The 13,366-nt window shown below is 45.3% G+C and overlaps 1 protein-coding gene across 3 annotated transcripts in view; it reads left to right on the top strand.

Moving 5' to 3' along the window:
- Window positions 1–13,366, top strand: part of SMURF1 (SMAD specific E3 ubiquitin protein ligase 1) — a 55,177-nt gene that overhangs the window by 27,906 nt on the left and 13,905 nt on the right. For 2 of the 3 annotated variants that reach the window (XM_081169492.1, XM_081169491.1), the window contains exons 2-10: window positions 900–938; window positions 1,807–1,915; window positions 3,004–3,137; window positions 3,263–3,328; window positions 5,046–5,121; window positions 5,744–5,988; window positions 9,207–9,291; window positions 9,567–9,713; window positions 12,582–12,783. In XM_081169492.1, the coding sequence (XP_081025618.1) occupies window positions 900–938; window positions 1,807–1,915; window positions 3,004–3,137; window positions 3,263–3,328; window positions 5,046–5,121; window positions 5,744–5,988; window positions 9,207–9,291; window positions 9,567–9,713; window positions 12,582–12,783 (1,103 nt within the window). The remainder of the gene's footprint in view (window positions 1–899; window positions 939–1,806; window positions 1,916–3,003; window positions 3,138–3,262; window positions 3,329–5,045; window positions 5,122–5,743; window positions 5,989–9,206; window positions 9,292–9,566; window positions 9,714–12,581; window positions 12,784–13,366) is intronic. The other variant, XM_081169493.1, reaches the window with a different exon arrangement.

The raw sequence follows: 13,366 nt of genomic DNA, 5'->3' as shown, positions 1-13,366 counted from the left end.
ACACCACCTTGCTTTCTTCAGAGAAAAGGTGTGATATAAATGTGATAGTAAAATAGTAGTGGTAATGCTACTGCTAATGAATTTGCAGTAATCACATTGTGTTCCTGGTGAAAGCAGCAGATGTTGAGCTTTCTGTATGCTGGACTTAGTGCAGCTTAAAGCCAAATCTTTAGTGTGTGCTTCTTTTACTTGTAAGAAATATCCCTCCCAAAGTGCACCTGTGCTCAGGAATAAAATAGTCTTAAGGAAGGTCCTTTCATCAGTTTCCTTTTAAGTGGCATTGTAATGTGTCTGTATACATTATTTATTTCCTTTGTTGACAAGCACCTCACTATAATGAGAAATCATGAAGACACCGATAAAACTGTCTTTAAAAGATATCAACCTAATTTCCTAGAGTTGGATGGTGGGGCACAGATTCCTCATGTCCCAGAAGTGGCCAACTAAGAAAAATAACCCTAACACAAAAGACAAGCTATCCTGGTATCTTCATAGTAATAAATTAGATAAGGTTTGGGGGAACCCAAGCTATGCATTGTGAGAGTCCATGAAAAATAATCTTCATGTTTGATCCTGCTAGTTGCTAATCACATTGTATATGTTCCTCAGTTGTACACTACAGTGGTACCTTGGGTTAAGAACTTCATTCGTTCTGGAGGTCTGTTCTTAACCTGAGGTACCACTTTAGCTAATTGGGCCTCCCACTGCCGCCACACGATTTCTGTTCTCATCCTGAAGCAAAGTTTTAAACCTGTGGTACTATTTCTGGGTTAGCAGAGTCTGTAACCTAAAGCATCTGTAACCTGAGGGGAACCATTGTATACACTTTTCCCCTGCTTAAGTGGTTTGTAGTAAGATATGGGTAGAATTTGATAAGTTTTCCTCTTCTTTTTTTGTAGTGCTTTGTGCCAAGAACCTTGCAAAAAAAGATTTCTTCAGTAAGTAATTCTTATACAATTTTCCATTTTTTTGTATGCACCTTAAGCTATTATATTAATGGTAGGCCCATTTTTTACTCTTTGGGTCTCATTTAATGATAGTTTCTCAGGAGCCAGAGCCATAACTGTCTGAAAGTTATTTTGTACAGACTATGTAGCAGTGTGCTATGTGCTGCCCCTTCTCCAGTGAGCTAGTTTCCTAAAATTGGATCGTGACCCCAACAACCATGGACAAATAATTTTATTTCCATCCACTCTTCCCTTCTTATTCCTCTAACTCAGGAATGGCAGTGTAAGGCCTGGTAAATATCTGCTCTTGTGACATAGCAGTATCAAGTCACAGTGAATTAACATGAGAATTGGCTTGCTGTTTCAAATGTCCATGGTCAAACAGCCTCTTTCCTCGAAGGAGCTTGGTGTGACAGATGGAAACTCATACAGTGAGGACTTGGGAATGTTGCCTTAGCTGTAACAACCCCTCACATTTCATGGAACAGAGATGGGGAGCTTAACAGCCCTCCATCTTCTATCAGTCCCAGCCAGAATAGTCAATGATCAGAAATGATGAGAGTTGTAGTCCACAGACCCTGTGCTCCTGTCCCGAAATTTCAGTTTACTAATGAAGTGCTATTCTATGGAACTGTTTACATATCATGCTTTGGGGGGATTCTTTCCCCCTACTTCCAAGTGGACAAAATCTTTTGCGGGGGAAAGCTTATGTTCTAAACACTGCTGCCAGTGCCAGCTAGTGAAACTGGTGCTATAGTTTCGTTCCCCCACCGCCCAGTGAAAGCAGCCTAGCTGTTGGGTAGCATTGTTCCTCCTGAATGGGTCTTCATGGTGATTTTTTTCTTTCGATTCTTTCCAGGGCTTCCTGACCCATTTGCAAAGGTGGTGGTGGACGGTTCTGGTCAGTGCCACTCAACTGACACTGTGAAGAACACGCTAGATCCCAAGTGGAACCAACACTATGATCTGTGAGTTATCTGTTCTGTGAAGGGTAAATCACAGAATGGGTGTCGAGTCTGAAAAAGAAAGAGACTATCTTATGTCCAGCCTTATGTTCATCTGTTTATTAATTTTGAAATTTTATATCTCACCTTTCTGCCTTATGGCTGGGCTTCAAGGTAATTTTCTTTGTTGTTAGCCATCTTGCCATAAACAAGAGGTTTCTGAAATAGCAAGTAAGAAGGCAGTGGTGACTGAAACAGGTATGGTGCTCCAACTGCTGCTCTTACAAGGTTCTGCAGTGACTGCATGAGAAAGTATCCCCTCCCACATAAGATTTTGTTCCTGGTGCTGGATCACTTCCTCTTGGGAACCGGCAGGATATAGTCTATATGACTCCTGGCTTTTCCTAGCAGCTGTTGCAGTGGAAGAGTGCATGTCTGCTCCCCAGGCATGAGTGCTATGGAGTCATGGCCCTGTTGATAACTTGCAAGTCTTCACTCTCCCAGGCATGCATTGAAATCTAAATACTCCAGCCAGGGCCCAAAGGACTGTTTTAAGTGTGCCTAAGGGCTTGCGCATGCCTGGTGGATTTTTGTTTTGTTTTTGTTTTTACTCTTCTTGAAGGAAAAGAGCCATATGTCATTTTGGAATATATTATTGAAAGTCCCTTCTGTTCAGAAACGGCTTGCCATAAGGGTTTTTTACTTTTATTTTTAGAAACCCGGTTGCTCTTGGGTGCACAGAGTAAGTGACTCTTTGGAGCCTATCTATATACTGATAGCTTCACTTGTCCTGTCTAGTAAGATTAAACCCACAGTGTATTGATGGAGTCACTCTGCCTCCCTCCTTGAATTCTGTCTCCATACCCTAATGAGCTCGGCGCTCCCCAGTTTGTAATAAGGTTGTCTGTAATTAACAAGAGCTGCTGCATTATCACTTTAGCATGCTGTGTAAAATTATAGCCATCTAATGAATAATTACGTTACTATATTTGATAAAGTTGCGACGTGACCAATGAATTATTAAAATGAGCTCGCTTTTCATGGACATAAATGCTATGCCATAGCAAAGAATAAACCTCAACCAAGTATCTTTCTCAAACTGATTATCCTAGATATGTTGGGAAATCGGATTCTATCACCATCAGTGTCTGGAACCACAAGAAAATACACAAAAAGCAGGGAGCTGGCTTCCTGGGGTGTGTTCGACTCCTTTCCAATGCCATCAGTAGGCTAAAAGATACTGGATGTAAGCATGTAATACTTACTCAGTGTTTGCTGTGATTGACAGTGACTTGTGTCTGAGTACTGAATGTCGATTGCCAGCTGAGTACACTCTTGGGTCAAGTTTTTTTTCCAATTGTTCATTTGCAGACCAGCGTTTGGATCTATGCAAACTAAACCCCACAGATACCGATGCAGTACGAGGCCAGATAGTGGGTAAGAGGAAAACATTCCTGTCTGCATAGATAACAAAAATAGTATCTCTTTCCTTCAGAGCCTTGGATATAGAGAGGTTCTCAAGTTCAAAAGTACTTTATGTGATGCTCTCTTCAGGATTGGCAGCTTCATCCAGTTCTAACTGTGTCTGCCTGGTGCTGATGGGGTTAGCAGCTTGGCATGTGCAAAACCTAAGAGTTGCTGGTTTCTAGGTTCTGAGCAAGCTTCAAGGTGTAGGCGTTACTCTAAGCTCAAGTGCTAGGGACTTTAAAAGAGTCTTCCCCACAGAAACTTCCCATCTTAAGATCTTTTTGTTGGAATGTCTCCTTTGTTGGAGATTCAAACCTAATCAAATATACGGAGAGTGCCCTCGCTCATGAATTCACTCCCATAGGAGACTTGCATAGCCTATTCACTTGCAGTTTTTAGAAAACAAAACTTTTAAAGTCACCTTGGGGCTTTTTAACATATGAAATGTTGTAGTATTGTGAGAATGTTCAGCGGCAGTTACAAAGCAGTAGACTTTATAATTGATAGTCTACTGCAGGCTTCTTCAACCTCGGCCCTCCAGATATTTTTGAGACTACAATTCCCATCATCCCTGACCACTGGTCCTGCTAGCTAGGGATCATGGGAGTTGTAGGCCAAAAACATCTGGAGGGCCAAGGTTGAGGAAGCCTGCAGTAGACTATCAATTATTCCAGGGTGAGTAGCTTGTCAGATCTCTCACTCCAGCTGCTCTGAGACAGGAAACTTTTTTCAGTGAGAAGCATGTAAATTTTGGGGGGCAGTGATTGGCAACTGGCTCTGCTCCAGCCACTGGGTGGGATTTGTTTTGTCCCATGTTAGTATGGTGTTAAACTTGCAAGTGAAGTTGTTGCATTCTGACTTGGATTGCATGCTCAGCATTCTGTAGGCTGTTGCTCTGTCTTGCTGTCTGGAAAGCATGTTTGGAAAACCATGGATGTGAGAAACTGTCTTTTTCTGAAAGAAGAAATGCATAACAGGCAAAAAAAAAAAGATGCTCCATTTTAGAATACCGCCTAGCGGCAAATGTTCTGCTTTCCAACAGTTTTGAGAGGCAAATATCTGTTTATGCAGAATCCTTCACATTTTTATCCAAAGTGGAGTATTTCTTATTAGAAAAATATCAAAGCCTAGGTTATGTGTTATTTTTAATTTGTAGAAGTAGAAATAATTATTTGCACATTTAGCACATTTTGGATAGCAGAATTAGAGCGCAGTCCTATGTATGTATACTCAGGAGTAAACCACAGTGAATTCAGTGAGACTTAGTCTCATTTAAGGATTGTAGCCTTAAACGGCTGTTTTCTTAAGGAGTGTCATATTATGATTTATGAATGACATTGTATCATCACAATATAAAAGAATAAGGCAGTAGCCAACTAAGTCATACCCTGGGTGGACTCGCTGAAGTCAACTGACGTAATTTAAGTCTACTGATTTCAGTGGGTCTGCTCTGAGTCTGTGCATTATCCATAATAACTCTAAAAACACCAATCAAAATATTTGGGGTGTTTACTGTTGTAAGGAGGGGTGAAATCTTGAATATGCACGTGGATTATTAAAAAGTGTAGGAATGCTTGCCAATTGAATGAAGCCTCTCCATTGTGTTCCTTGCATTTTAACTGGGGTTGAATAGGTTTTTGCACCTGTGGATTTTAATCATGGCTTTCATTTCTTTTTCTCATTCCAGTCAGCTTACAGACACGGGACAGGATAGGCACAGGAGGGTCTGTTGTAGATTGCAGGGGGCTGCTGGAGAATGAAGGGTAGGTATTTCATTTCCTAGTGGAATCCCCTGGATCTCCTGATTCATAGTCATCTTACTCAGTTAAATGAATGAATAAGATCTGTATTTTTGTTCTGGAGCATGTTAATTGTTAAGTAAACTTTTTTTTAAAAAAATGGAAGGAGTCAAAATCTCATTGATTTTGTTAGCTAGGAGTTCATTCTTAAGGTCTGCAAGTGAAACACAAAATGGGGACTAGCAATCAGGCCAACCGAATCACCCTGTAAAAAGCAGGGAAGGTTGACTCTGGAAGGGCTGCATCTTTGCCTTCATCCTGGTATAACTCATCCTGCTCTGCTCACAAGTGACTGTCTCCCCTTGTCACAATATTGAATCCAGAACAGAGGTTTCATGGCTGACTCCTGGCAGAATTGTGGCACAGAAAGCTGGAAGACAAGTGTAGGAACTTTCTCCAGCCCCTTGTTAGACGAGATCTGCTTAGTGCCTTCAAGACACTCTTACCTTGACATAAGCCTTCTGAGACTGTCTTTTTCAGTGATGATCTATGCTTGAATTCCAGTTATTTCCCTGAATGAAATTCCCCTAACATTCTCTTAGGCTTGTGTGAAATTTTCTAACTTTATGAGCCTCCCTTATTTCAGAACGGTTTACGAAGACTCAGGACCTGGAAGGCCACTGAGCTGTTACATGGAGGAGCCAGCGCCATACACAGACAGCACTGGAGCTGCTGGAGGAGGGAATTGTAGATTTGTGGAATCCCCCAGTCAGGACCAGACACTCCAGGTGCAGCGTTTACGGACTCCTGATGTGAGAGGCCATGTACAAACCCCCCAAAATAGGCCACATGGTCATCAGTCCCCATCGCCTGACCTGCCTGAAGGCTATGGTAAGAGGAGCAATCTCTGATACGTGTCCTAAGAAATTCTGTTTGCGTGCATTTGCATGCTCTTCAGGCCAGAGGAGACATTTTCATCCAATGCAGGAAAGCAAAGTTAAGATTGGGTTTTCAGAAAACTCATCTGGTATGCAGAGAGGGTAGCTCTGAAATGTTGTTGACTGCATTTAAATCTTTGGTATTCAGTGGAGAGTTCAAGTGGTTGTGGGGTTGGGGTGTTCAGTATCTGTAGAGCTCCGTCTCCCAGTCCTCCCCCCCATCTAATTTCCCTTCTTGCCCTTATTTGCAGCAAGGAGTTTCTGGTTTCTGCGCAGCACTTTGGATCTCATCTGCTGTCATTATATTCCAAATTAAGTCATTTGAGAGAACATAGATTTCTTGCACGATTCTACCTTGATAGTGCAATGTACCGTATTTTGCGCCCCATAAGACGCTCCGGCCCATAAGACGCACCTAGTTTTTTGGGGGGGAAATAAAGGGAAAAAATTATTTCCCCCCCAGGCGCGGGGCTGGGGCAGCCCGAGCTTCCCCCGACCCCAGCCCGCAAACAGGCAGCTCTCTGCAAGCCGTGGGAGCCCAGCGGTGGTTCCCGCTGCTTGCGGAGAGATCCGCGAAGCCTGCTGGCGCTGGGATCAGCGCGGGCAGGCTTCGGGATGCCTGCAACTCTCCCCAAGCAGCGGGAACATTCCCGCTGCTTGCGGAGAGATCCGCGAAGCCTGCAGGCGCTGGGATCAGCGCGGGCAGGCTTCGGGATGCCTGCAACTCTCCCCAAGCAGCGGGAACGTTCCCGCTGCTTGCGGAGAGATCCGCGAAGCCTGCAAGCGCTGGGATCAGCGCGGGCAGGCTTCGGGATGCCTGCAACTCTCCCCAAGCAGCGGGAACGTTCCCGCTGCTTGCGGAGAGATCCGCGAAGCCTGCAGGCGCTGGGATCAGCGCGGGCAGGCTTCGGGATGCCTGCAACTCTCCCCAAGCAGCGGGACCGTTCTCGCTGCTTGCGGAGAGATCCGCGAAGCCTGCAGGCGCTGGGATCAGCGCGGGCAGGCTTCGGGATGCCTGCAACTCTCCCCAAGCAGCGGGACCGTTCCCGCTGCTTGCGGAGAGATCCGCGAAGCCTGCAGGCGCTGGGATCAGCGCGGGCAGGCTTCGGGATGCCTGCAACTCTCCCCAAGCAGCGGGAACGTTCCCGCTGCTTGCGGAGAGATCCGCGAAGCCTGCAGGCGCTGGGATCAGCGCGGGCAGGCTTCGGGATGCCTGCAACTCTCCCCAAGCAGCGGGAACGTTCCCGCTGCTTGCGGAGAGATCCGCGAAGCCTGCAGGCGCTGGGATCAGCGCGCGCAGGCTTCGGGATGCCGGCAACTCTCCCCAAGCAGCGGGAACGTTCCCGCTGCTTGCGGAGAGATCCGCGAAGCCTGCAGGCGCTGGGATCAGCGCGCGCAGGCTTCGGGATGCCGGCAACTCTCCCCAAGCAGCGGGAGCATTCCCGCTGCTTGGGTAGAGGTCCGCGAAGCCTGGAGAGCGAGAGGGGTCGGTGCGCACCTACCGCTCTCGCTCTCCAGGCTTCAGCGAAAGCCTGCATTCGCCCCATAAGACGCACCCACATTTCCCCTTCATTTTTGGAGGGGGAAAAGTGCGTCTTATAGGGCGAAAAATACGGTAACTGACCCCCACCCTCAAACACAAGTACATATACACATACACACAGTAAAGGAAGTTATGAGAGAAAGTAGGGTCTGGTGAACTCTTAACCATCACTCTTTATTTTTGTACCTCTTTCATTCCATGTGAAACTGGGGCACTTGTCCAAGTGACACAGTTTAGCCTAAATACATTAAAAATATTATTGTCTAGAGAAAACTCTGTTCTAGGTTACTAAAGTGCGAATAGCTTTTAATTGACCAGCTTGGGCAGCTGTATTATGAGCAATATATCTTGCCTGCTTCAAGCGTCTGTGGGCAACCTGCCATGTGGCTGCCCAAGTAGCAAAGGCCGAAGCAGTTTTACATTGCTCCTGGACCAGTGCAGAAGGTCCCAAGGGCATAGCAACCTGAACTCCTGTCTCCTGTGCAGTGCTGCTTTCTGCTCCCCAGCTTAGCCAGCCAGACCAAGGGGTGCAGGGAGCATGTATTGCTGAAAGTGGCACAGCCTCATGCCTCCCCAAGCCTGCCCGAGGCTTAAAACCACCCTGTCAACTATATTCAGTTTTTTTCTTGGAACTCCCCCCGGTCTGTCTTGCTAGTTGTAAGTTTCCCTTTTAAGCACATTTTCTGATTTCTTCATGAAGGTGTGGTTTGTTTTCCTTGGTTTTTCTTTTTGAGGACTTTTTGAGGTGGCGGGGTGAGTGAGTGGGTTTCATTATATACAGGTCTGTAGTCAACATGTATTATGACAGCACTGTTGGTGTTATATTCTGTCATTTACTGCCTGATGGCAAGTATATATATATATTTGGATCAGGGGGCTTGGATAACTAGTGGGAAGCAGAAAGGGAGTGTGGATGCTTTGCATGTTCCAAGACAAATGAAATCATTTTAGTAGATGCACAGTTTTCCCCCCAGCCTGGTGCCCCCCAGTTGTTGCTCCATTGGCCATACTGGCTGGGGTTGCTGGGAGTTGTAGTCCAGCAACATTTGGAGGGCACCAGGTTGTACAAAGCTGATGTAGCAGCTGCTCCCCAGAGTGTCAGATGCTTACACAGGGCATACACACATTCACTGGTAACTATTAGCTGTCTTCCAAAGGTTCATGTCTCTTCACCCCCTTCCCGTCGCCCAGTAGATCTGTGTGAAAAAGCAAATGGCCTTGCAGAATGGAGATGGTTCCTTGAGAACCTTCTACAAAGGGAGCTGTGCATAGGGAGCCACAACATCCCATGTTCATAGTAATTGTTCATCTTAAAGCCTATGGAAATAATCGTGAACAAAGAAGTGTCTTTCTGGATCGATATGGGATGGTATAGGTGAGGTGAACTGGAATTGGGTGGGTGACAAAAATGGTAAGCTCTTTTTGTGAACATGTAAGCTGTGTCAAGTATCTGATGCAGTTCTTTGTATTGCTGTTTCTTTTTACTCATAACTAGGGCAAATAGTACATTTTAAGTAATGCTATATACAGCTGCTTTTAAGCTTTAGCTGAGATTTCGCAGATATTTTGTTGATGCACAGTTTTTCCTTTGGACTACTCACTGTAGCATCTTTTCCCTATCTTTGTAGAACAAAGGACAACAGTACAGGGACAAGTTTACTTTTTACATACACAAACTGGTGTTAGCACATGGCATGACCCCAGAATACCAAGGTATGTATGGCAGTCTTGAGTTCATCTGGGTTTGGGCAGGTAGCTTGCACCTGTGTTTGGAAAAAAAATACACTTCAGATAGTTCCTTATAAAGCCTCATACTTAGGGGGGGGGGAATGTTATTTCTATATAAGTTAGGGTTTGTTAACCAAAAATTGATGCCCTTTATCGTTCCCCCCCTCCCAGCACCTCAGAGTTCCTCATGTTTTTTCTAAGATAAATGTTAGTGTTAAGCTTAAATATGTATGTTTAAATTGTTCTTCTGCTTTTCATAGAGACCTTAACAGTGTGAATTGTGATGAACTTGGACCTCTACCACCAGGTTGGGAAGTTAGAAGTACAGTGTCGGGAAGAATATATTTTGTAGATCATAATAACAGAACCACACAATTCACAGACCCAAGACTGCATCACATCATGAAGTAAGAAAGCAATGTGTTGCCATGTGCTTCTGTGACTCAGAATCATAACAGCTGACCCAGCAGCACAAGCGGAGCAAGCGCAGTGGGGCTGCATGGGCAAAGAAAATTTCAGTACTAAAATAATTTGTTTTTCCCCAGAGAGGGATGTTGCAAGCTGATTCCTGCCCGCAAGGCCAAATGCTTGATGAAAGTAGAGTAGAATCCAAAGAACAACGCAACATGCAAATGAGTTTCACTGTGCCCCTCCCCCACTGCACTACATTCCAATTTGCTTTTGAAACTGAGAGGGCTTTGATATGTGCTGATATGTAATAATGTAGCCGCCTGCTGCCTGCTCTTGACTGGCAGTGGCTGTTTGGGTCTCTTTCCCATCCTGTTTAATTTGAAGGTTCCAGGCTTTGCTAGCCAACCCCACCCAGGCCTTTATTTCATAAAATTTATATACTGCTCAATTGTAAAAAAAACAACCCTTCAAACCTTATATATCCCTTTGCCAGTGAGGTGCCCCCGCTTCTATTAAACAGTTCTCCTGGGCCGCCTTCCACCCATGCTTATTGCTTGCTCGCTCACCTGCCTGCCAGACGTGCCTCAAATTGGATCGGTGTGGCTGCCTGTTGGTGGTCACGTGAACTGCTACATGACAACAGCCTTACACACACACACACACACACACACACACACACACACACAAACACAAACACAAACACACCCTTACCTGTATCTTCCTATATACATAAAAATGTGCTCTGCAACTGAACTCGTATCAGTGGGTGGGTGGCTCATTTGATCTACATTATGAACACCTATGATGAAGGGAAAGTTTGTTTAATGCAAAAGCTTGCTTCCACGGTCTCAAAACATATATTGGTCTGATGAAAGCCATTGCTTCATTTTCATTTTCGTTTTTGATTTCTGAATAGCTGATCTGAAGTTTCATTTAACCGCCTGCTTCTGTGTTCCATAGTGGACACAGGAGTATTTGTGCTTTTGAAATAAGTACAAAACTGCATGTCACATAATGAAGCAAGATTTGTTGAGTTGGCTCCAGTTGTTCATTGTGTTACATGAGGGTTTTTGCAGTGTAACTACCGTATTTTTCGCTCTATAACACGCAGTTTTTTCCTCCTGGAAAGTAAGGGGAAATGTCTGTGCGTGTTATAGAGCGAATGCCTACAGATGGCAGGGGAATCCGCTGCAGTTGTGAGCAGTCCGTGGCTCTCTTTGAAACTGCAAAGCGGGTGTAAGCGGCTCCTGTCAGCCAGCCGAGCCGGGGAGGAGGGAGAAAAGCAGATTGGGGTTGGTTGCTTTAAAACAACCCCGTCCTCTATGTCCCTCTCTCTTCTCTAGTGAGCTGCTAAGTAGCAGCAAAGCTTTTCAGCCAGCCTAGCCCGGAGGAAGGAGAGAAGCAGATCGGGGTTGGGTGCTTTAAAACAACCCCTTGCTGTATGTCCCTGCCTGCAGTTTTTTGCTGTCCGATTTTGGATCAGCCACTGTAGAGGCTGTGTGTGTGTGTGTGTGCTTGAGCTATCGTTCTCCTCCTCCTCCTTCCTGTTCACTCTCACAGCGCCCCAGCGCTCTCCTGCGACTTTAGGAGTGATACTCTGTGTGTCTCTCTGTGTGTGAGGCATCGTTCTCCTCTTGCTTCCCCTTCACTCTTCCAGCGCCCCTGCTACTTCCAGCGCCCCTGCGACTTTAGGATTGATACTCTGTGTGTGTGTGTGTGTGCCTGTGTGTGTGTGTGTCTGTGTGTGTGTGTGGCATCGTTCTCCTCTTGCTTCCCGTTCACTCTCCCAGCGCCCCTGCACTCTCCTGCGACTTTAGGATTGATACTGTGTGTGTGTGTGAGAGAGAGAGAGGGGGGGGGATCGTTCTCCTTCTCTTGCTTCCCACTCCCAGCGCCCCGGCGCTCTCCTGCGACTTTAGGATTTATACTGTGTGTGTGTGTGTGTGTGTGTGAGAGAGAGAGAGAGAGAGAGGGGGGATCGTTCTCCTTCTCTTGCTTCCCACTCCCAGCGCCCCTGCCTCTCCTGCGACTTTAGAATGGATACTCTGTGTGTCTGTGTGTGTGAGAGGGATTGTTCTCCTCCTCCTGCTTCCTGTTCACTCCCCCAGTGCCCCTGCGACTTTAGGGCGACTTTAGCATGGATCCACATGGATCCTCAGGATTTTTGCATTGGGCTACCCCAAACTCACCGTCAGATCACATGTCTGTGGCCACAGCATGAACCACAAAAATCATACATCCACTGTTTTGTTTAGAATATTTTTTTCTTGTTTTCCTCCTCTAAAAACTACATGCGTGTTATGGTCTGGTGCGTGTTATAGAGCGAAAAATACGGTATAGCTCTAAATATGATCTGGAGAAGCATAGTTCCACTACTACAAGTAAAGAAGTACGAATGCTAGTATTATGGAAGTATAAAAATATTTGATACATGTTGCTATTGTCTTGAAAGCCAATATATGGTAGCATAAATGAGTTAAAGCTACTACAGGAGACACTTTTTTATTTGCTGCAACAGACTATACCTTTGTGTAATCAATTTCCTTATCTAGTTCTTTATAAGTTATGAAAAGTTTGTCTAATCTTGTTTCCTGATACTGATTTCTTTTATTTCATAAAATTTATACATCGCTTATTGTAAAAAAACCTTTCAAAATGGTTTACCAAAAGAATAAAACAGTCAGTTAAAAAAAGTTAATGAACAATAATTCAAAGAATTAAAGCCAGCAGTAACTAAAAACAGATCAAAACCCGCACCAACGTTCTAGATACTGATGTCAAGAGACTATGTGGCTTCCCACTGTAGTGGCAATCCTTCCTTCTTCATTCCCTTTTGAGAGTAATCTTCTCACCTTTCCCTCCAGTCACCAATGCCAACTAAAAGAACCCAACCAGCCTTTGCCAGTGCCGAGTGAGGGATCATTGGAAGACAGCGAGGAGTTGCCTGCCCAGAGATACGAGCGAGACTTGGTGCAGAAGCTCAAGATCCTCAGGCATGAGCTCTCCCTCCAGCAACCCCAAGCTGGCCACTGCCGCATCGAAGTATCGAGGGAAGAAATATTTGAGGTATGTCGATCTGGGTCTAAGATAGTGGGAGGTTTAGCCTTTCCAGTGCATCTATGTAATGGCTATGGATTTCTGCAGATGCAGCTTATCATAAATGCTGCCCCTGTGAGGCCTAAAGATATAATGAAAGCCATTAGAATGAATCACAGAGTGAACCTAATGTCAAATGATGTTAAATTTGAGATAAAAAATCACTGTTCAGCAGCTATAAGGAAGGTTTGCCATTCTAAACACAGCTAAAATTTCCTGAGGGCTATGACTTAAGCAGTGGTGCAAGAAGGGCACCTCTAGATAGCCCCTAGATATGTGAAGAGTAGCTTGTAATGGGTTTGAGTTACTCGTGCGTAAACTGTCCCCGTTAGGGGGCTTAATTGCCTGGGTTAAACCGTCCTGACTGCACAGCCCATCTCAGCGTGGCTGCCTCAGTCGCTAGCAGAATCTGTCTGTGGGCGTTTCTTAAACCTTTTCCAGCATAAAAGCTGTTTGACTCCCAGTCGTCTCCGCCTCTCACTGCGCGGGAGTCTTCTGCGCAGGGAGGGCGTGGGTAGTGGAGGACCAGTGCTCTCCTCACTGATGTCCAGGG

Source organism: Podarcis bocagei, assembly GCF_964188305.1.
Source record: "Podarcis bocagei genome assembly, chromosome: 14".
Classification (NCBI taxonomy): domain Eukaryota; kingdom Metazoa; phylum Chordata; class Lepidosauria; order Squamata; family Lacertidae; genus Podarcis; species Podarcis bocagei.
Note: the sequence above shows the minus strand (reverse complement) of the source record. Positions and strands in the feature narration are given on the sequence as shown.